The 24,423-nt window shown below is 46.5% G+C and overlaps 2 protein-coding genes across 2 annotated transcripts in view; one reads left to right on the plus strand and one right to left on the minus strand.

The window, feature by feature from the left end:
• The window catches only part of LOC135912348 (uncharacterized), a 56,894-nt gene extending 41,521 nt beyond the window's left edge, over positions 1-15,373 (plus strand). The window contains exons 4-6 of the mRNA XM_065444773.2: positions 7,532-7,649; positions 9,169-9,294; positions 12,593-15,373. Coding sequence (XP_065300845.2) covers positions 7,532-7,649; positions 9,169-9,294; positions 12,593-12,908 — 560 coding nt within the window. The 3' untranslated portion in view covers positions 12,909-15,373. The remainder of the gene's footprint in view (positions 1-7,531; positions 7,650-9,168; positions 9,295-12,592) is intronic.
• Positions 15,374-22,691: 7,318 nt separating this feature from the next.
• On the minus strand, positions 22,692-23,834 carry LOC135912347 (carbohydrate sulfotransferase 1-like). The gene has a single exon (XM_065444772.2). The coding sequence runs from the start codon at positions 23,832-23,834 to the stop codon at positions 22,692-22,694; it is 1,143 nt and encodes a 380-aa protein (XP_065300844.2).
• Between the last annotated feature and the right edge of the window lie 589 nt (positions 23,835-24,423).

Here is a 24,423-nt window from a genome sequence, read left to right on the forward strand (position 1 = left end):
ACCGTTTCATTTGCCCGGAAGTTTCTTTCTTATGACTTGGGTCCCCTGCGTGACACTGCTCTGGCCAAGGTGAATGTACCTGTGCGGAGCTTCTAAAGGCTAACTCCAATCATGAACCATCATTCTCGTGCCAGGCCGCTTAAATTACTTTAGCCTTCTGCATATTAATCTCGCAACTTTCGTCTGTTATGGTCCTCAGTCATTTGCTCCAAATTATCTCCAGCGTTGCTGCAGGACAATCTAATCTGAAAACTGCAGGTTTTCACATGTTGAATATCACATGTGGTAAGCTTTGTGATATTGTTTCTGTTTTTTAAGACTGACATTTCTATGTTTGTAAAAAAAGATATGTATCTTTATGCCGCTCATACGATAAGTTGTGTATTCGATTTATTCTTTTCTAGTACAAATCTGACGCATGTTAACTTACTGCTTCATGCTTTTTACAACGCTTTATAAATTCATTGTGAACTTGTTGTGAAGTGCTCGTGCACAATGCCAGCTGTTCTACGGGTGACCAGGACCTTGTCAGGCTCTTGCCTTTTGTCTTGGCGCCATCTTTTCTTTGAAAAGAAAATAAGCTTTCACTTTCACTTTCTTGTATGTTCCCTGTTTCTGGGGCTTACGTCATCCTTCCCAGTATATACTTAGCAACCCAATTACTTTGGTATTGCAATGAGTGTTTGAGGATAAACAAAGGGTCGTTCAACGAGCGATAGAACGAGGAATGAGAGACGTAATGTTAAGAGCCAAGGAGAAGGAGGTACGAATTGGAGAGCAAAGGTGTGTAGCCTAAAGGGCGAAGCTAAGCGGGGCTAATTCATTTTCGTTCAACATGACGAGTAGCGTAGAAGACGACGATGACGACGACGACGATGGTGATGATGATGATGACGATGGTGGTGGTGGTGTTGTTGATTGTGATGATGATGATTGTCATCTCCTTTGAAACGGGGTGGAGACAAACAGCCACCTAGCCCGCTTGATTAATTCAGGTTTTTCGACATATATCACCATCTAGCCTTTTGCCTACGTGATCCCGATCTTAACGCGACCTTTGTAACTATATTGTAACCCTGCCTACACACTTGCAATGACTCCGGTTCTATCCATCTATAGTGTGCTTTTTTTTCCCACCAGTACTCTAGACACCTCTTACTTATCTCAACTGCTGACGAGCTAATCCTTCCAACTTCTTTGGATCCCAACGCTTTGGAGGGTAGACACTTCCTACGGGTCACGCTGGGTTAATATCTTGGCATGCCATTAGGATATGCCAAGTGGCTTCATTTTATTTATTTTATTATTTTTTGCAGCAGACGTATACTTCGTACTATAGAGCATAGTTGCTCCAGTATATTCATTTGTCCTCAACAAGCCAGCTCGGGTGTCAAACAGCAAGGCACTCCCCTTTGCGTTGAGACCATGCAAATCTTCACGGTCTTTTTTTTTTTTACATTCCTTGCATCCATAGCCCTGTCTCTGTTTCTCTTGTTTATGACTCCTAGTCGTCTATTAACATATTCAATTACTCTAGTTGATCGCCACCTTTCTTGACCTCTTCCTCCATTCAGTGTCTGCAGTTTCGAAGTACAGATACTTGTGCACTTTAGCCGCCCATTACTTTTCATACATGTTTCTTAATCATTCTTCAATACTCTGCGCTTCTCTGACTTAAAATCAAGCTCGACCCACGTCACCCTGCACTGGCTCACTTCCGGTTTTACCGTGGGCTCCCAAAGCCAACCGGCCTACCGATCTTTGGCCCACTTCCAACCACCACTCGATATTCGATTTTAAGCACAGAATTGCATTTTCGAACGTTAGCGCTGGAATCACTACACCTTTTCCACATTCCACGCACCAGGTTATACTTAACGTGGCCCCAAAGTGATCTGCGTTTCATTATTGCTGCATTCCGCTTCCCCTTTATTTTCAGATTACCTTGTTGGATGTTCGAGTAAGTCTTTCCTTCGTTTATACGTGAACGTTTATTCTGACTTGCTGTTGAATTGGCACCCCGTAATTACTCGTCTCTTTACCTCCCGATTCCTCTGGGCTAAACTTGAGGTGCGTCGCTGTATTAATTGTCATTTATATTCGCAAGTCTCTATAAATCCTTTAGATTGTTCGCTAGTTGCACTATGTCGTCCGAATACACAAGTTCCGGGGACCTTCCCTGGACTTTTTGTTGCACCTTTTGTCCCTAACAGGTGTAAAGTAGATGGAAATCGAATTTTATGCTTTCCAGTCGTCATTCTATGTCTTTAACAAAAAGCGTGGGCAACAATGGAGACAGAGGAAATCTTTGCTTCAGTCCTCGATGAAGACGACGGGACAAGTGAAGAGACGCCTTGTGATGCTTTGTCAAACTACAGCGCGTTTGAAATGTGTTTACGTTGCGTGAGTGTCCTCGTCCGAGGAAAATAATAAAAGTACTGCACGTTAAAGACCATGTCATGCGGTTCCTTACGTAATACTTTCTTTTTTACGGAGTATTCGCAATAACATAAAAAAAATGGAATCGAAATGCCTGGATCGACGCTTTACACGATCAGTTAAGTACGCGTTCCTGCAACGCCTTGCACTCCCGAAAAGATCAGTTATAGCCCGCAGAGCTTCCCGTTTTCTTGCATTCCCGAGAGAGACCGGTTTGACGGGCATGTGGTGACGCACTGTAAGAGAACTCGGGCGGAGCACTTGCTGGTCTAGATCGTCCGGCTGAACGCGCCTGTTGGCACGACCCGCAAAATCCACCAAACAAAAGGCCTTTGGGTGCCCCTGGTTAAGCTGTGTGCCACAAGATGTCGCTACCAGCGTTGTTGCTACCGTACACCTCTTCGGCAACCCGATATTCAGCAAACGGTAGTGGGCTGCCGAAAACTGTCTATGAAGAACAAGAAATGGAGCTGGCAGGTTATGTAATGTGTAGGGCAGATAACCGGCTGTCCATGACAGTTACCGAATGGGTGTAAAGGGAAGGGAAGCGCAGTACGCCAGAAAACACTAGCTGATGTGATGAAATTAGGAAATTTGCGGAAATATGATGCTGTCAGCTGGCAATAGACAGGCCTGGTAACTGGAGACCGCTGAGGGAGGCCTTCGTCGTGCAGTAGACGTCAAATGGGCTGTTATCGTTATTGATGATGTTGTTGTTGTTGATGATGATGTTACGTTTAGAATTGAAGGTTAATTCTAGATTTGGTGACGCTTGATTTTTGTTCTATTCCTTCATTCATTATTTTACTGTTGGTCTAAAGCGGTCTGGCGGTGACACCACGAATTATTAATAATAAAGAACTATCAGGCAAAGCACTCCGTACAGATGGCTAACCAGCAAAGCTGAAACCGGTGTTTATCACTGGGTAAAACCCGACGGTTCATCAAAGTATATTTTTCAATTATTGGTTACGTCTTTCGGTTTCTTAATGAGGTCAAACACACGTTCGGCTGCGACGGAGAGAAGGACGCCAGTGACGGTATCCCCGCAGTCCGTCGTTGTCGCTCGCGTTCGATGTCTCGAGTTGGCTCGGTGGCGTGGTTTTAACAACACACGACCGGCATTACCGCTTGCGCGCTTTCAAAATTAAATTGCTTTAAAATTACATCTGTCCGTCACGTAGGACAATGAATGGCTCATGCCCCCTTAAGCAATGGCTCATACCCCCGTCAACACGGCCTCCCCATTACGACGACAGAAGAGAGAGAGAGAGATAGAAACATTTATTGAATCATATAAAATGCAATATATAAATGCAATCTCGCGGATCGAGGTCTTCTCTTCTTCACGCTGTCTTCTCGTCGAAGGGAAGCCTCTTCAGCACGGGTGGTCCCTCAGTCCAGGGCTCCACTGAGTTTGGCCGCGTCCCTAGCGTGCTCCACCAATCTTCTTCGGACGGCGAGCTCGCAGCTGACGAGCCGGCTCTCCCAATGCTCCGCACTCGGGGAAATTCTACGCTGGAATGACGAGCCGCATCGAAGTCAGCTGTGGAAGAAGGCGACGACGCTCGAGCCATTGCTGATGATGATACATTTTTCCTACACACGGACACGATAGTGGGGAAAGTAGCCCTTAACAGCTTCGCTGTAATATTAATGGAAATTCCTTGTACAGAAATCTGGGCTTATCAAAACCATTGGTTTGCCTTGAGAGGTCGTGTCCCGCAGTGGAGGCTGTCCAAAGCACGAAATGACATGTAATTTGCACATAATCATAATTCTAATAATTCAAAACGATAATTTACGAGTGAATTAACACAAACTGAAAAATCTACTGTAAATGATAACTCGTGCGGCGTATTTATCTTAAATAGCTGACCTACTTTGTGAAGCGTTCCAACAAGCACGTGGCCAGGCAAGTCTTTAAACATATATATCATGCTCCAAGAACATGAACCATTGCCACTGACCCGCCGCGGTGGCATAGCGGCTGTGGTGTTGCGTTGCTAAGCTCGAGGTCACGGTATCGAATCCCGGCTACTGCAGCCGCATTTCTATGGGGGCGAAATGCGGAAACGCACTTGTCCCATGCATTAGGGGCACGCTAAAGAACCCCAGGTAAACAAAAGTAATCCAGAGTCTGCCACTGCGGCTTGCCTCATAATCAGATCGTGATTTTGGCGCGTAAGATCCCAGTGTAAAAAAAAGAGAAAAACGATGCCACTGAGAAGTTCCCGCAGAACTGTCGCTGTATAATAAACTGACACTCAATAATAAACCGAATGCTAAACAAAACGATGCAAGGCCCAAGAGAAGAAAAGTAAATCATTTGTCCAGTGTGTGTGTCGTCGATTCCTTTAGGCGTCACTCGATTTGGCGTTTAGGTCGCGATTTGTTTCGCAGCTCATTGGTACCGTCAGCGCGAAGGACGGGACAAAAATAAATAAAAGGAACAAACTGCGTCCGTTTGTTGCCGCTCACTGCGTTCCGGTTGTCCACTCCCTCCATTGTTTCGCAAGTCTTGTTAGCCAGTCATTGAAACCCGGCTGCAATAGTAAAGCTTACTTAAGCGCTACTAATCGCTTTTTCTTTAATTTGTTAAAATTGCAGTTCCCCTTCTTTACCCTCACACAAATGCAGGCATGCGCACTCACGCTCACAAACAAAGAAAGAGTGAAGGAGGGAAGGTAAAAAGGCCATCTACAATTAACCCACGCCACGTACCTATATAGAAACACCCCCAGCCCCATGCGGAGCTAACATGTGACGATCAGTTCGCTTGTGTGGGTGATAAAAGAAAGAAAGAAAGAAAGAAAGAAAGAAAGAAAGAGAGAAAGAAAGAAAGAAACCAAACCTGCTGACGATACTGCCGCACTGTATGCGGATTTCACCGGGCCAAGGAAAGAGGAAAGGACCATAGCTTTGCGGCCATATAATAGGGCGGAAGAAATTAGTACAGCAGAGGAAGTACAGGATGGTGAGTTTATGGAAGCGGAGATGTGTGTGTGTGCGCGCGCGCGCGCGCGCGTGTGTGTGTGTGTGTGTGTGTGTGTGTGTGTGTGTGTGTGTGTGTGTGTGTGTGTGTGTGTGTGTGTGTGTGTGTGTGTGTGTGTGTGTGTGTGTGTGTGTGTGTGTGTGCGTGTTCGTGTGTGTGTGCGCGTGTATGTGTGCGTGTGTGTGTGTGTAAGAGGCGGTACCGTCGTTTCCTCAAAGTCTCATTCAACGCGATGCAGCATAACGGTTCGCGCCGCCACATATGCAGACTCGCTGATGCGATCAGCGCACCTGTGTCTGCCGACGCGCTGCATTGTCGCGTTATGCGGATCGGATAAAAAAAAAGAAAGAAAAGAAACTTTGTCCGTGGCCCATGTAAGCTTCCGCGTTCAATGCTTCGGCCGGCGGTATGCCCGGCCGGATCGGGCTTCCGTTTTCGATAGGTTTGTTATTCGCGTCGCACTTATTTACGGGACGCCAAAATCGACAATGGGTGTTTTATAATAGACGCGTTCGACGACGGGGGGGCCCATGCAGCGTGGTGGAAGTCGGAAACGCATTCTTGCGTGGTGCTGTATGGAATGTGACCTCGAACAATGGCGGAGGCTTCTGTGTTGCCCGTTGTTGGTTTGGAGCCGACTCTAGCGATCGACGCCTAGATACGCGGTGGAACGGGCTGTTGGTTTTGTGCGGGTTGTACGCAGGCGATCTGATTTCGTTTCTTTTTATGATGTACGGCGTACACTGCCTTCAATGACTGGAGAATTCATTCTTTAAAAGCCTTAACATGTTATTGTTCACTGGCGGACATTGTCACCGTGTATTTACCCACTAGGCTTAGTGCTTTTCAGACATTTGCAACAGTGTTGCATTGTCATGCGGCACTCTCGCTGCAATTTTAATCCCTTTTTTATTTCGTGGCTCATTGTCGTTTTCGTAGCCATCGTACCACTTAACGTTCGCGGGACAGTGCACTTCGTGCTGTGGCAAATGACGTAGTCCGCTCTGTCAAGTGTGTGATGCATTTGATCGACACGTTTAGGTCCCGCAATAAAAGTAGGTGTGACTGAAAACAGGCATTTATAGCAGGTAATTACATCTAATAGCTCGCCGCATTAGTGGGAAAGATTGTCAAGTCTTTGAGTGCACATATCCGTAGCCACTGATGGGCTGAATAGCCTACTGCTGGAGATAAATATGCATATCTAAGCATAAATCAAGAGCTCAATGTCACAACACACCAGCAGCTTAAGGCCCAGGGTCCATGTAAAAGACCCTTGGTCTTTGTCAAGCTGCTGCGGCAGTTTGTCGTCCAGGTGGCCTTACAGTTCTTTGTTATGGTAAATAAATAGTCTATTTATTTATTTATTTATTTATTTATTTATTTATTTATTTTTCTATTTTTCCCTGTACTAAACAGACTGAAAAAGGACTGGAAAGAAGAAAAAAAAATGATGGGACGTGATCATTATTTTGCAGAGTAATGCATACTTTTCAACACATTTTGACATAGCGCAAGACTACTATACCTTATTGCAACAGACATTGCTTCTCCTGGCATCTCGTCTTTCACCTGCTCTATCCACTCACTTGACTTGTACTTGTTCCGTGACCTGTGGTGAATAAAGAAGAATAAAGACTAGGTGCCGGGAGAAAGCAACGGCTGCTGCATTAAACTAGAGTTCTCTTGACTTGTGTGAAGAGCTGGTCGCAACATTATCACCGAGAACTGCATCACAATTGGCGGTACATCACATTTTCTCTTTTCTCAGTTTGCGCGGGTATAGCTATATTATTGGCATCATCGTTCATTGCATCGTCTTTAAACGGCCACTAGGGCTACAAGGAAGTATAAATTAACAAGCTAACAAATGAAACACCACATGTACAGGTATCTTTATTTTAAGGGAGGAGTGCGCGGAGCGTGTTTAGCCCCGGAAGTCAATTTTATTATTATCTAATTCATTTGTTCCGAACCAGGCAGATCTCTGCCGAACGTTTATTTGTGATCACAAAATATGTTATAGTCACTGATTAAGTTCCAAAAAATAAACTAAGACACAGCAACGAATGATCTTTGACAATTGCTCCATCACAGAGTATCTTCAGAACGCGTCCTGCTTCCGCAAGGTCTCCGTCGACAACTGCGGCGTCTTCTACACAGCCATGGTGGACCAGGTGACCAACCCGGCCTCCAGGCATGACCACATTTGTTGGTGCGTAAGATAACCCGCATGATGCATTAGTTCGATCGCCTTGTTTACAGTTGACTTTGAGATTGCCGCAGCGCGTGGTTCGATTTATTGACGCCTCGGCTAAAATAATCGTGAAATGGGAAAGTGACACTCACGTAAGTGTAACACGATGGTTTTCGAGAGAAATACATGCTCGTTCTCTATACTGAAAGTCCCGCGCTTGAAAAAAACAATATTATTTTAGCCCATGGTTTAATTGCGGCGTTACTGACTTTCCAAGTATTACTTCTACCCACTGAGGCTGACCAGGGCGTCAAAGCAGATGGAAATGCGAATGACATCATTTAAATCCGAAGCCACAGGGCCATTCATTAATTGAACATTAACCATCGATGGCGGGTCTCTTTGTCATGAAATTTCATTCACATTAGAAGTTCCCGAAAAAACCTTATTTGGCTAAAGAACCTAACAACAACGCTTTTTGTCAACTTATTTAACAGTTCAGGTAGCATATGTAAGTTCTGTGCTGTCTTCTAGATAGATCTGTATTTCTCGATTCATGTTCCAGCAGTATAGTGAGAGAAGGTTAGGGCAGTTGACGTATTACTCTTCTTTCATGGCGTTAAAGTACCAAGGAAAGCCAAGAAATTTGTATCACATTTCGTTAACTAGAGCGTGTCTGGTGCAAGAAGGCACATTGTCGACGTGCTAAATTGGACTTGTATGTTTGTATATTCGAAATTTTGAATATGAATCGAATATTTCTTGATATCCTATTCGTATTCGATTCTAGAAGTCAAGATTCGAAATGTATTACTCGGTTCGTTTCAAATATAAGAGATAACAATACTTGTTGGAGACTACAGCGAGAAAGATTGGCGTAAGTAACAACTGTTCCGAATTATCGTGCCAATCGAGAGGCTATAGGGTTGGGGCACAGAGGCACCAGTTCTTGAGCAAACGCATAGAGCAGTCAACTTATTTTTAATACTTTCCAGTCGTCTAACAAGGCTTGCTTGCCTTTAGATAGATTACAAGTTTGTTGTCTTTACATAGGCAAAATAGTTTATTATTTAACCCCTTTCTTCATGTTCCTATCCCTTGAAAACGATGTGTGTGTTTCACTATTTCATTTAGCGTCTTCAGTGAACACAAAGCTCTATGTGCCGCATTCGGTGACGTGGTATTCCTTTGGTTTTTACTGTTATTGTCTTAGTGAACCAGATAGGATCCCCTTTCATTTTTTTTTCTCATCCCAAGCTCTACAGCTGATAACGCAAATGACGTAAATGAGCCTCCCTTTGGCCAAACGGATTCAACTTTTGTAGTTCACTTTGTTTGGGAACGAGAACTGATTCGACATTCGATTCGACACGCGAACGTCTTGGCTCTCGAATATTCGCATTCGACTCGATTCTAAGCGTTGCGATTCTAACGCGTCCATACGTACGAGTGACGTTTTTGAAACGCACGAGTGCGCGCGCGAGATGGCCGCTCAATTTTGCCCACACTCTCCCGTCGCCGTGCACTTCGAACGCAGCTCGTACAGCCAGTTCAAGAGCTGCGTCAGCGAGCCCCTGCTGAGGTTGTGCGGAAACCGGGCGAGGACCATCATGGACCACTCCATGGCTTTCCTCATCGACCGCTGCGGGAAGTCTTACTACTCGTAAGCGAGAATTTTTTTTTATATGCTGCGAGCAAAACGTTTCTTTGTGTGCTCGCTACGACGCGCATGATGCTATTTATTGACGGTGTAAGATCACAGCTGCTCCCTTTGCTGGCTGCACTTCACTGAAAGTTCACACCTGGACGCGGCTGTCGTTCAACGCGAGCGGCTTTGGACAAGTTCAGGCACCATAGTGGCTCAATGATTAATCCATAACGCATATGTGACGCGGGTACCGAACACCAAAGAAACATAATAATTTAGGCAATTTTAAAAGCAACCGAGCGTCATAAATAATTATTTTTGTTAAGGCGTCCCTCTTATACCCCATTCTCCAGTTTCGGAACGTTAAGCCCTACAATTTAGTCATTTAATTTTACGCAACCATGGCAGAAAGCTTGCGATTCGTGCTCGTCAAAATTGATTGTATTGCATGTATTGGGGAAAAGAAAATTTCACGTGATCGACTAGGGCGCCTGCGAGAGGGAAGGAAATGGCGGAGGCACTTGAATTGCATCAGGGACAATGCGGTATGTTGACGATGTCACTTCTTTAAAGTGCGTAATTGAGCATATTGACAGGGCACCTTTATTTTTGTAGGGAGAAAGGAAGTACGTGTAAATCTCAATTTCCGAATTCCCCTCAACAGACATTTTATTAGAATGAAGCAGTTTCCCACCCGCCGTGGTTGCTCAGTGGCTATGGTGTTGGGCTGCTGAGCACGAGGTCGCGGAATCGAATCCCGGCCACGGCGGCCGCATTTCGATGGGGGCGAAATGCGAAAACACCCGTGTGCTTAGATTTAGGTGCACGTTAAAGAACCCCAGGTGGTCAAAATTTCCGGAGTCCTCCACTACGGCGTGCCTCATAATCAGAAAGTGGTTTTGGCACGTAAAACCTCAAATATTATTATTAAGCAGTTTCTCATACCTGGTTTTGTTTCTGAAAGAGTGGCCATAATATAGCATGCAACTCAATGTTGCGGGCCTCGTATGTAATAACCGTTGTTATCCCTTCGTAAGAAAACTTGACAAGGTGAAAGAGTTAGATGCCTGATTCGCAGGTTTTGCATCAGAAGGTAAGAAACAGAGAGAATATCAAACATTGAGATATCACGCTCTTTAGTGCGTGTAGGTCTTGCCAGTGAATGCCTTTACCCTTGTACTAAAGAGTATAAAATGAGTATTTAGCTTTCTTGGAAACCTCAGTTCCTATGTTTTGAAGCTAAATACTTGGATGTTTTCAGCGTGCAACTGGCTTAAACGCCGTTGAACCAAACAGGAGTTTCTCGCGAAGCGCCCCAGATATCTTAGTTCGCACCTGCACATATTCTGAAGATAATATTAGTTATTTGTGAAAACGCCAGTACGTATATATACGGTAAAAGGGTAGAGATTTGCACCTGACCACAATTAAATTGCAGGCTTAAATATATTCAGATAAATGAAACCGGGCTACGAACATCAGCGTAACTTTTCTACTCAGTCAGCTTTACAGCACTCATTGCTTGCGGCGTCTACTGTCTGACCTAGACAATCAATCAATCAATCAATCAATCAATCAATCAATCAATCAATCAATCAATCAATCAATCAATCAATCAATCAATCAATCAATCAATCAATCAATCAATCAATCAATCAATCAATAAACCAGTCAATCAATTTTATTATTACATTGGAGGTTCATTGTTGCAGCATGCAAAATATACAGACGACGGTGTCCCAAAGTACAAAGCTGCAATGGGAAGTACAGATGAAGTAATGAAGTACAGATGGCGTAGTCGTCAACAGCTGTAGACAGTGGAAGTGGGATCTTTGCGTTATTAAAGCAGAGGTGTCCAGCTTGATGTGAATGGGCCAGTACGGGCAACGTCGAACTTGCCGGAGCAATCAAGGCAGATAAATAAAATGGCTTAGATTTACCAAACACTGGCTATGAGGAGAAAACATCGAATGCCTTAGAAGGAAGACACACTAAGTCAGAAGGGCACCTTAACCACAGAAACTCCACCATTGCACACAGAAAAAGCCATGTGCTTAAGGCATGCTCATGTTAAGTGTTGTGGTTATACTTGTACATTGGGCAGAGCTCGCACTCTCCCAATCGATCTGTCAAACACAGTTGGAATCACCCCACCTCTCTCAAAAGCGCTCTTGTCTGCAGATACTGGCAATGGCTGTTGAGCTCGCAGACGAGATGAGCCCGATGCATATGTCGGAGACGTCGCGGATACGGAGCCGTAGATATGGAGGTATGACCGCCATCCACGGCAGCACAGGAAAAGCTGACGGGACATTACCTCAAAAGCGAGTGTTGTTGCGGAAATCTGGCCCGGTTTACTGTACACATTCGCTTTAACGGCGCGAAAAGCAGGCACCTCACAGAGAACTCGGCACACACAAGCGCCATCTGTAGTTGGTGTAGCGGTTTTGTCGGTGTCGTGCTCCCTGTGTCGTACCTGTCTTTGCACCGTTAGAGAGAATGTACAGGAGCGTTGTTCTGTTCTCTTAGCACTCAACACTCATAGACTTCAGCCTTTGCTCTATGCTCGCCACATGAGTTGCGCTAGGCTTGTACTGAAGTCACTCTTATGCCGTCTTTTTTTATTGTTAGCTTTAACAAAAATTTTAAAAGTATGTGGCATATAGCAGAAAACTGTTTATTGACTTAGATTGTTAGGAGAGGCGGACCATTAGCTGCAACAAGAAAAAAAATACACACTCGAACATTTACGAAATTTTCACTAATTCCCTTTCTAACTATTTTAGAGCACATACTGGGAAAAAAGTAAGATGAAGATGAAACTTTTGGTATCGCGAAAAGGGACTGATGTCCGTAATATCTATCTATCTATCTATCTATCTATCTATCTATCTATCTATCTATCTATCTATCTATCTATCTATCTATCTATCTATCTATCTATCTATCTATCTATCTATCTATCTATCTATCTATCTATCTATCTATCTATCTATCTATCTATCTATCTATCTATCTATCTATCTATCTATCTATCTATCTATCTATCTATCTATCTATCTATCTATCTATCTATCTATCTATCTATCTATCTATCTATCTATCTATCTATCTATCTATCTATCTATCTATCTATCTATCTATCTATCTATCTATCTATCTATCTATCTATCTATCTATCTATCTATCTATCTATCTATCTATCTATCTATCTATCTATTTCAGTGCGCATTTATGTACGTGCGCCTTTTGAAGCTAAGTCATCGTGGTAGAGTCGCAAAGAGTCACTCGTTCTTTTACACGTCGTGCGCAGGTTATCCTACAAGTGCCCCCGGGCTCGAGCCCTGCCGCTGTCGAGCAACGAGGGCTCGCCGAGTCCCATCGTCTCCTCCTCCGCGCCCACGGCAGGTTCGGGCCCCGCCGGCACGAGCACGCGGCGCCCCAAGAAATCCGTGGTCTCCATCACCACCTGGTACCCGCGCACGGCTGTCTACACGCTCAAGCCGACGCCCAGCAGCCAGGTGTCCCGCTACAGTGCCGCCGCCCCCGTGAGACCCAGCGCGGCACTGGCGTCGACGCTTCTCTGCGCACCGCTGCTAATACCAGCGTTACTGGCCTGGTCCAGATGAGAGTGCGGACCCGGCCAAATCCTCGGCTGCTCCGGTGCAAGAAAGATCAAGCGGCCAGCGGGAGACCTGTTGACGCAGAAACAATGCTTCGGGGCGGCCAGTGATTATGATAAGGCTCTATTATAACGGGGGTTCTCCGTTGGTCTACTAAACGTCAAGGGGTTGGGGAATCGTAGAGGTCGACGGAGACCAGCTACCTAGAATTACTTCCTTCCATGCGGTTACAACATACGGAGGACGCCCGATTTTGCAGCAAAAGGCTACAGCGCCCGCACGACGCCGCTAACCTCCGCCGAGAAACGTATCCCCTCCTGAAAACTATCAGTGTACCCGTTTTCCCACGTATCTTGCACCCGGAGATTTTTCCTATAAAACCACGTAGTCGAGGGCTCGGGGCACTCCCAGAAGTGAACCACTGGTCTCCTGCAGCTATTCCAGGAAAGGCGTTGAAAAAAAAGGAGCACGGAAGAAAAACAGGAACGCAGATGTGATCCCTCTGCAGGCGCTTACACAGTGACTGCAACCTCTTGTATGATATTACCACGAGGCAAAGCGTTCGCTGTTTTACCGTCTCTACTGTACAGTTTGTGGGCTACGTGTTGCATGGCCTGTAGCACCTACTGAGCACGTTGCGCGGTGCGTTTGCCCTGGCAGTGCATAGCTGGCAAGTGACGCGCTGCTGGCAGGATGAAGCTGCAAAAAGTTATTGGAGTTTATAGTGAAATATGCGTAATCCAAAGGAATGCGAGGAGTATAACTTGAGATACTGTTTTCGCAGCACTTTCGGTCTTCATGTGACTCGTCCAAAAGAATAATTTCCGCGCTCTGTTATGAGACAGGTTTAAAGAGTAACCGAAATACATATAGTAGATATCATGCGTAGATGTCTAGATATCGCCCTTGCTTTGCTTGTGTCGTATGGTACTCATGTGTCAGTTTTATTTCTTAACTAACTACGCCAAATGAGGACAAAGTTTATAAGGCAAAGAAGGTAGAAAAAATGGAAGCCTCGTTTGACATTAGGTGTTGCCATAGGCTCAACAAGAACAAAAGGAAGGAAACTGAAAAAACAGGAAGGGAATTGGGACAATTGGATGGTTATAAGATAATGGAAAGATCGCAGATAAAGAGTTGCGTTGCAGTATTCGTCTGTAGGCCTTTACTTAAAGCATCTTGTTGGAGCTAGTACAGTTGTTGCCTTGTGAGTGAGTATACAAACACCAAATGTAGCCGATTTTTGCCATTCCTATATTAGTGGCATATCAGTAGTGCCGAAGCTGCGGAAAATGAAGCGTAGTTTTCGCCCTCTGCTTCGCCTACTCATGTCCCAGACGGTTCGTTAAGCACTCCGTTACGCTTTGTCTCTTTGACTGCGAGCTCGTTTAACAACACGGTCAAGGTCAAGATAATTTCATCGCAGGTGTGGCCAATGCACGCTTGCCACAGTGATGGTCACGTCTCTGTATGACATGATCGTGTAACAGATGTAGTGTGCAGTGTGCAAACCTTGCCTACGTTCATTACTCTGGCGAATGTTGCCTTGTTTGTTGTGGTCCCAACTGCGGCGAATTCTCAAGTGAAAAAAAAAGGAAGGGGGAGAGTATGGCAGGGAATATGCTATGCGGGAAATTAAAGAAAGAAAGAAGGAAACATACGTATGGTGGAGTAACGCAAGACTAGACAGAAGTCGTTGCTTTCGAATAGTGGCGCACAGCTTAAGATGTATTTGTAAACAGATGAACGCATGTGCAGCTGTCACCTTCGCACGTATGACAGGCCGCTAGATGTCTCCATTTGCTGTGTGTGTGAATCTCAATGAGATCGTTTGCGTGAGCAAGGTTAAACGTGCGAAAACGGGAATTACTAGTCGAGAGGCTGTCACTGGTTCATTAACACAGGTGAAGGTGATCGAATGCAAGGACACCGCAAGTACCGCTAATATCGCTTCAAACGAAATGTGTCAGCAAAATTTCGCAAGGTTATCGCAGCAACACCTCCTATGCTAAAATCTCGGAGATCACTGCGTGTGTATTCACTCATGTTCTGTGTTTCGCACTTGTAACATACACGCACAACACTCTTTGTTTTCCGGTTGATGTCATCGCACTGGGTATAGACGTGCTTGGAGAGCGTCTTGCTTGCTAGATGGAGCTTTGAGGTTAACATGCCCGCAGATGCGAATAGATAAGCAAGACCAAAAGAACGCACACTAGCCGGTAATGGAACTCGTCTTGGACGTTTCTTAACTTATTTGTTCCTGTTTGCAGCTGCGGTGTCTGCTTTAAACGCTTGAATGCTAGGAGAAGAAAAAAAAATACGCACAGTACCAGAACGTTGCCTTCTGTTGTAAGATCATGATACTGCTTTTTATTTCATCTTTTGGTCCGACCCTCGTGCAAGGGGAATGTTAAACGACTGTTTCATCCTGTAACGTTGTTTCAATAAAGTTTATTTTTCATTTGAAATATGCGCCAGCGTCTGCTCTGTAAACGCTCGTGTGAATTGGAAGACGAAAAAGATGAGTGCACAATGCAAGCGCTCGTTACCGTGACGCTAGCAGTGTCACGCTTCAGATGTGACAGACTTTTTTTTTTCAATCTTGTGACGGCTTGTCGGCTAAGACGTAAGGCCAGCCCTGAGAAAGGGATCCAGTGACTGGCAACGGGGCACAATCTAGCCGACAGATACCATCACAAGAGCTGAGTACTGGATAAGGGCAGTACTACCCATGCTGTTAACAGCTTAAGTAGAGGAGAGGAAACGACGCCTGAACGCTAACTTCGCCCGTCAAAGACAGTGGTCATACGTTGGTGCGCCCGAAAACACCGAAGCCCCCCCTGCAGACACCGGATGGTCATTACCTTTATGTCATTACGGGTAAGACCTAGATCAATTAGTGATTTAAAACTTTCTTTGGCCCATACCCCCCTGAAATTCATTGTAATTGAAGAAACTATGGGAGGCTGCCCCGCCACTGCAGACACCTGTTCTAGTAGGGAAGGGTCATTATATTTTGAACATTTAGCAGCATGAGCATCCGACAGGGGGATCCTGGTTCCCACGACCTGGGCGTCTAGAACCACCGACTGGCCCTCCCTTCTGAGAACCAGATCCGGTATCTTTACACCCTGGCCAGTTTTGAACCTTGGCTCCACCTTGACATTCCACCCTACCTCCCCCAGTCGTTTGCCTGCATATGATACAATATTGTCATGTCTGGTTATTCTTGTGTGATGTGTTCTATGGCACCCCTGTAGGATGTGGCCTAGGCTTTCGGAGGAATTACAACCGGCGCGGCATTGCTTGTCGACATCCCGGCCTCTTTTCGTACGGGTTAAGTTTGCTAACGAGTTTGACCGGATTTTCAAAAGGTCAATAAACTCTTTGCCCTTCAGGAAAGTTGTTCCTTCACGTATCCAGTCGCAAGAACCCGGAGCGTCGGCCACACCCTTCAGAGCGTGCCCATCGGCATTGTTATAGTAGCTGGAGTACCAAAATTTCTTGTTCTGTTTAGATGTAGTTATGTTTGTGTTCTTGTACTGACAAAGTTGTGTAGCTTGTTTTATGGATGTCCTTATGAGTCTCATGGGGAAGGCAGCCCTACAAGTTACTGAGGAGGAGTCTGCTAGTGAGGAATAGCGACGGAGTCTAAGACCAGGAATTAATGTCCGCAGACATGGGATTCCAAGTCCGCCGTGAGAAATGCCTGCGTAAAAGAGGCCTAGTGGGGCATCATGTGGTAGGGCAAGCCATCGTCGTGTGGCTGCCCGAACAGATGAATCTATTTTTAGAAGTAGCTTAGTAGTAACAGGACCTAGCACCAGCCGGTGATAGAGTCTAGGAAGTAAATATTGCCTTAAGATAACAAGTCTTTGCTGGGGCTTGAGAGCCGCTTTGGAGACGCGTTGCAGCATCTCGAGAACTTCTTTGTGGACGGGTAGGGCGCTTCGACCAGTGGCCCCAAAGGACACGCCAAGGTATTTCCATGTAGAAGTGGTTGAGGAGGCAGTTATTTGTTCGGAGCCAATGTGGAAAACCTGATCGGTGAGAATTTTCGTCTTCTTGTCCCGGGCGGATGGCTGCAGGCTCAGAGTAAAACTTTTCTGTGCATTGATCATCAACCCTTTGCTGGAAAGGAATTGTTGCAACATATTTAGACGTAATTGAAGGCCTTTGGGAGTTGAGGTCATGATAATGAGGTCATCGGCGAATGCCATACAATCCAGTGAAAGCTCGTCACTTTGGAATGCTGTTCCACAAGTGGGCGTTTGCAGCCATTCGTCGATCACCATGTTGAAGAGTAAGGGTGAGAGCGGGTCGCCTTGGCGGACACCGCTAGCGGGATGGATCAGTAAGTTGCGATTTTCATAGCTGAGAACAGTTGTTGCCGTATCGTAGAAGTCTTTAATGTAGTCGGTAAATTCGGTGCAGAAGCCTTTCAGTTGAAGGCTATGAACTATGGCGTCGAATGAAACGGAGTCGAACGCTTTTGCCACATCTACCGAGGCCATGTAGAGTGGCCGTTGTCGACGTAAGGCCTCGTCTATTGCGGTGGATAAAAGGAGGATATTCTCTGCGCAGCCATCTACCGGGATGAAGGCACGCTGACGGTGGTCAAAGTTCACCTTGCGGACTATTCTATTAGCGTAAACTTTGTGGAGCAGTCTAAGAAGAATTGGGGATATAGTGATGGGCCGGAAATCTCCCGGCAAAGAAGCTTCAGGTTTCTTAGGAATAAAAATTGTTCTAGCACCTCTTAGGCATACTGGAAGCCGTTTGAGGCACATCAACAAGTTCATCAGAACGCGTAAGACCGTGGAAGGCACCTGGCGGAGCCTTTTAGCTGATAGGCCGTCTGGGCCAGAAGCTGTATTAGTAGGTGGCATGGCGGCCTTTATTTCCTGTGCAGTTATAATTCCCAACGGATTGATTACATCAGCACTATTTTGAGGTACCCCTGGCTGGACATCGGTGGGAGTTGTCCTCTCCATCGTGTTTCGCCATGTATCTAGGAACTGATCTATATTATCCACTTTGGTTTCCGGAATGCCGTCCAGAGTTTCGCGGGCGCAGCGGCTTTGCTGCTTCTTAAACCTTTCTTGGGTTTGTGCGTATATCCGGCGTCTCTGTTTCCTATGACTAATACCTGGATCCAGGGTTTTCCTATTTGTTGTGTGTCTGTTTGGTCTATTGTCGAAGAAGGTATCTCTTATGTAGTTATTTATGTCTGTATGTATTTGTTGCCCATCAACGAAGCGTTTGATGATTTCCCATAACCTGGGAGCTTGAAATGAGCGCGGCGGTTGTTTAACAGTGAGAGCTCTAAGCTCCTCAACTGTTTCGGTAAACCAGTCTATATTATGACCCAAAGAGTCGACGGTATCCAAGCAACCATTATCCCTATGTTGATCCGTCACTGATGGATCTTGTTCATTCAAGATCGGATTCACCTCACTTATATCTATTTGTTCTAAAAACTGTCTTACCAATGCCTTATACTCTGGTTTCCTCCTATGAGACTTGATCGAATCAAACGTACGATCTTTAAAATGTTTGTGTAGTGCTTCGTTGATGTTACGAACGTTCTGTTTTGTTAGTTGAGCTTCCTTATGAGCCATGAGGGAGTCTTCCTCCTTCGACCACCGTGGTTTGACTCTGCAGGGATGTAACTATTTCATCATTAAATGCATCAAAGTGCTTGTGGCGTCTATGAAGGCCTAGGCCCGTCTTAGAAGAGAAGTGCCGTGAACACTCCGGACAAGTGTACCCCTCATCGCTAAGATCTCCTAGCGATTCAGACGCTACCACGTCAGCCGGGGCGGGTGTTGGCCCAGCTCGTGGGTTGCCAGTCCTGTCGTCAACAGTACCGGCCGTCATGGCAACACTAGAGATCCCCTGGCCCCCCCCGTCAGGTGGTGCTACTGAGATGGCAGTCCGAACAGCCATCTCCCCAGACTGAGCGGGGTTCGCGATCAGAGTGTCGCTCCCACTGTCCGAAGAGTCAGAAAACCTAACTCTCGGCCTCCATCCTGTAGACATCTGACCAGGTCTCAGACGGATCTGCTGCCGGTCCTTCAGCTTAGCGCCCACGCCGCACGAGACTGACTGCAGGAGGCCACTGGATGGGTCGGGCCCAACCCCCAGTGAAGCCTCCCCTGCTCGTGGGGCGGATGCCAGCCGGCCAGTCTCCTTGGCAATTTCTCCCTGTGTGACATGAATTCCGGAACTCCTTCGCTCTTCCCTTACACCACGGGTATTGAAAGCGCCCCCGGGTGGTGCGATAGGAAATTCAGAATCTGAGTTGTCACAATCAGGGGTACTCTTGCTAGAAGAACTGGGAGTTTCCCTTCCCTGTATGGGTTCGGTGCCTTCTGATCCCTCTACTGCAGAAGCAGTGAACTGAGGTTTGTCTTGGAAAGTTTTCGTGGCGTGCATACTAATGGTTCGCTTGGATTGCATTGTTTGGGTCATTGTTTGGGTCGTTTGGGTGGCCATGCCAGCCTCCACATCCGGATTATTGCTGTCCGGTACACGAGGAACTAGTCCCCGAGTTAGTAGAGTTGGAAGATCTGCATTAATATTTGAGTTTTCACACGAGTGTTGACCACTGTGTGTTTCTTGGGCTTTCTGAGTCCTCCCATCCAGCTGATGTTTTTGGGTGGACGATGGTTCTGAGTCCGTGTTCGGTGTATTTGAGTCCGTGTTAGTGTTTGGGGCTGGGTGTTTGGAGAGTCTGCAGTGCTGCAGCAGCCCCCTCTTGGTTTGGAAAGTTCGGCAACAAGTTGCACATCTGTTTAAGTCGGATATCGGTTCAACAGGGTCTGCAAGAGGACGGCCTCTCTGTCTCGTGCGCATCACACGCCCCTGCGTCGCTCCCTCAGCCTCCGGGATTGGTGCGGCCACCGCTCGGCGGCCGCTTTCTTTTGTCATTTCATTTGTCGATTTCGGGCCAACCCATTTCGGGCCAGGGGGTTGGCAGCCCCACAGGCCCACTTTTGCCGCCTCCGTTGCACCGCTGGCCAAGTCTGGTGCGAGAAAACCTCGCCTCTGCGTCCAGAAAATGAGCAGGGTGGCAGGGAGCACCACGAGCAGGTGGAGGTCGGACTTGCACCCCAAAAAGGAAATCATAAGTTTCATAAACCAGCCTTCCTGCATGCCTACCTGCCATATGCAAGATGGCCGAACTTCGGCCAAAAGCACTGTGTAAAACCGAGAGACCCGTTTTAAGAGCTCGGATAGTGTGTGGAACAAAGGGCGGCAGCAGTGGTGACACGATACTCTACGCTGACACCTTATTTACTGTTATAGCCTGATTTCCTCCATTTTCGTTGCGTCAGGCGAAACGTGTGGAAAGACGCACTTGTGCGTCTTTTGAGATCGCCTTTAACAGAACGGTAATCGAACAAATAGTAATAATACCTGCGTTGGGAATAAATGAGCACTATCGGGTGTTCGGTCTATAGCTACGTCACAGATATAGACTCTTGGTACGTCAAGACAAGGCTTGCTTTGTAAGAATGAAAGCTCGTTATGAAAATTTCAGAATAAGGGGACGAGGTGATTTGGCAATTATATGGTGGAATGCTTGCAGCGCACGGTTTTTCAGTGCTATTGCTCCAGCTACTAGGTAAGTAAACAGCAGTGTCTCGTGTCTTGTGTCAAGTCGCTGATATTCGTATGTTGCCCGTATGGGGATGAACTAAAGAAACTAGACTTTTCACATCGTACGTCACAGAATGTTCAAGTTATAAATGTTAAAATATTTCGGTACTAAATTTGATTAACTCCCCCGTTATGATTCATGAGAACACAATTCACTCCACGAGATATGTAACAAGCATGTACTGAACGTGTAGCACTGCCTTCTCGAGTGGCGGAAGTTAATGTTTTTCCATAGTCCAGAACTTCTTCCTAGTGAAATTTTGCGAGTCCTGGTAAACTAATGAGGTTTTGTAAGGCATCAGCACATTAGGAAGCATAGCGTGACACTGCACTGTAATTGAAGTCTGAGAACTCGACTTGAAAAACGGGAACTGCAAGACAAGCTACAAGCGCACACTGGTACGCTCCCAAAATTCACACCACCTAACAATTTATGTATACGATGAGATGTTCCTAATGATGTGAGCAGTACACTTGGGCGCAAATATTCACCGCTTATGGTTTATAGCTTACCCGCGTTCACACTGTTACTTTAACAAGGCATTGGCGAAGCGATTTGGCTTTAAAACAACCCCTTTTCTGGGAGCTGCGTCGATCAATTATTTATTACTTTATTTTTAATACCGCCACTCTCAGTGGAGAGCATAGCAGTTATAGGCACGACAAAGGGACGCTTGTGTTTTAAAGATAAAAAGAAAATAATTGACGTTTTTTCTCGATTGAGCTTGTGCGCATTGTCGCCGTGTATTTGTTCCGTAGGACTTGAGTCAGATAATTATCTGAGAAGTTAATAAGCACACCGCATTAGGCGAGTGATTGTCATTCTGCGTGACGTAACTGTAGATAAAGCTTAACGTATGTCGCCTATCTGGTGGCTTGAACACCGTCATTGTTGTCCCACAGCAGACGAGCTAGACGTCTTGCCCACATTGTAATTGTCGTGCAGGCACTGAACATGTGCTGTGCGTATTTCTGAGCGCCTTCTGTAGCGAGACCTCACATGGATGCGCAGTGTTATAACTGTGCTCGGAAAGCCGTTTTATTGGACCTTTCAAGCAGACACTATGTGGTTGTTCGTGCAACTAAAGCTTCGCTGGTTTTCGCTATACTGAAGCAGCAGGCAGACTTGCTTGACTGTGTGCAAGTCAGGAAGTTTTCGTTACCCTTATGCAGTTTCTCGTACTTTTTGTTTCCTTTCATGTACTCTTTATCTTTCTTATTCTTCGGAAGACACAAGCTTGCAGGTAGCAGGGTTCAAACTTTGAGTTGACGCTTCGTTAGTCGCTTTTGTGGGGACTTTCTCTTTACCTACGATAAATGACAAGAAATTTTGTATACAGTTCCATACACTCCATGAGACTGTGCCTTCAGTTTTGATACAACACCGTGTCTTTTTTCTATGAAGGATGTCATCTAATCATTTCGTGGTCGCTCTTGTGCCATTCTTTTTTCGATTTGTGAAACATGCTCAGAGGCACAATCTTCGTTCGTGACACGCCCGGCAAACTGCTACCGATCCGGCTTTCTGGTCAACACGAAACGCACAAGTGCATGATGCACAAAAGAAATGTACTAATGTTAAGTTGAATGTAATTTACAGGCGAAATAAACTCGTGCACATGATTAAGGGCACACAAGTAGTGACAAAGACCAGGTTTTCTGGCTTCCAGGTAAAAGAAGCCTGCTTAACAGATATTAAGATTTAAAAAAAAAAACAATCTTGACCGCACAGAAACCACCTTCTTTTATAGCGTTGGAACGAAATTGTAACACTACACCATGGGCGTTTAAGGTTAGGCGTGCTGTTTATGTTGCGCCAAGTGCAGCCGAGTAAGCGACACAGACCACGTGGTCTGGTCTTGCAAGCGGAGCCGACTGCTTGACAGCGTGAGAGTTGAGTTCATTCATGATTGCGTGCCGCACCTGCTCCGCGAGCGACCACGCATTGTATACAAGCGGTTCACACACCTTCTGCTTATATTTGTCAGAGAATTAACGTATAGGCACGTGGTCGTAACGCCCGATAAAAACGTTAAAGGGGAACCACAGCTGGCCCCAATGCGAGGCTATTTTCGTGACCTAGTCGCAGTCGCCTTACATTCATGTGTTGAGCCAGAGCCGTTAACTAAGCGACACGTTCTTGAGCTCTTCCTGGTTCCGGAACACTTTGTAGCCGAGTCGCGTCAAGATTGGAGCGCACGCGGTCTGAATCTCCTTCACGCGATCCCAGTTGAGCTTCTTGGTCCACATGAACGCGGCGGCACTGGATCGTCTCACCGTCGAGTAAGGGTTCCGAAGAACTTTGGTGTCGTTCACCACCGTGTGAGTTCTGAGAAACTCAGTCACGCCAGCCGAGAACTCCAAGCCGAGAGCGCGAAAGAGAGCCATCGACTCGTTGATGGGCCGCTTCGCAATGTCCTCGTAACGCACGCGCACCGCCGCTTCCGGCAGAAGTTCTCTGAGCTCTTCGAAAGCGTCCAGGTCTTCCTCCATTTCCCTGCAGAGGTTCGTGGCCTTACTGCAAACGGCGGACCTTCTGCACCAGGACATGAAGTTCCTGGAAGAGATCATTCCACGCGGATCGCGAACAAGGTACACGACTTTCAGGCTTCCTCTTAGAGGAGCATTCAACCGCAACCACTGCAGCACTTGGACAACGCTGAGCCGGGTCACCTTGGCAACCTGCACAGGCGAGCGTCGGCACACGTCCGCCATGAACTCTGGGTTGAGACACACCTTGACCTTGCGACCGCACAGCCTCATGAGAAACGAGTTCGGAGCGTAGTGGTTCCAGCGCTTGGGGGCCACCGCCAGATAGTCGGACATGCGCGGGAACTGGCACGTCAGGTGGTTTGCGAGGATTTCCAGACCGCGCGGAGCCTTCTGAGGGTCCAGGCGCTCGGCAGTGCTCAAAAGGCTGAGCGGTTCGTAACTGAAGAAGGTCATGTTGCTAGCCGATGACAAAAGCCCTCCGAGGAAGGACGAACCCGACCGGAAGTAGGCGAGCAAGAGGATTAGCTTTTTCTTAGCTGGATCGACAATGACGTAACTGTCTGGAATCTTGGGCAGCACCGTTTCGTTGGCACCTGGTTTGTTGCCTCTTGCTTCCGCAACTCTGTCTGGCACGACCTTTGCCTTGACTGAAGTGTGGTTTCTCTGGACGATGCTCGAGTTTCGTCTAATGTCAACTTTGGCCAATGGCTTTGAAACGCGTTGTAGGCTGGTTATCGGAGGAAGCTTCCTGATACCTGGATGTCTAAGCATCACGTTTGCATAGTCGAGGTGGGGAGTTTTCAATGCAGGTACCTTACTGAGTGAGCCGAGTACATGCCGTTCCGTCGAGTTTTCCGAAACACCGGCTTGTGCGCTTGCTACTCTCGATTGCTTTTCTGTCTTCGCGGCAACGTTATTCAATTCACGTCGTAGGATGTCGCCTTCCGTATTTACTTGAGGAAACAAAGCAAGAGGCAACTCCACGGGCCCGGCATCTTGGTATGCACGCTTGGTGGCAATCCGACGGCGGCTCTCAATGCCGGCTGATTGAGAACCTCGATTCACGTAGATGGCGAGGTTCTGCGAGTGGTACGATATGATCGGGCTCAGTTGACCAATCAGAGCGACGCAGGAAAGAGCGACCAATGAGCCCAGAGCTGCTCTGGGAAGGAGCCTCACCCACAGTCGAGGTAAAATCAGCATTGTGGCTTTCCTTCTCGCATGGTTTAGGAACCCTCAGTGTGCCGCATATCAAATTCCACTGTTCGGTAAGTGCGATGTCACGGCGTTGTGGTGATCGAAAACTACACATCGCCGCACACGTACAGCTAGACGACAAAAAAAAAAGAAAAGAAAGAAA

The sequence above is a fragment of the Dermacentor albipictus genome, chromosome 6 (assembly GCF_038994185.2).
Source record: "Dermacentor albipictus isolate Rhodes 1998 colony chromosome 6, USDA_Dalb.pri_finalv2, whole genome shotgun sequence".
Lineage (NCBI taxonomy): Eukaryota > Metazoa > Arthropoda > Arachnida > Ixodida > Ixodidae > Dermacentor > Dermacentor albipictus.

Excerpts from the sequence above, each read along its gene's own strand:
- LOC135912347 (XM_065444772.2), bottom strand. The coding sequence starts at position 23,834 with ATGCTTAGACATCCAGGTATCAGGAAGCTTCCTCCGATAACCAGCCTA.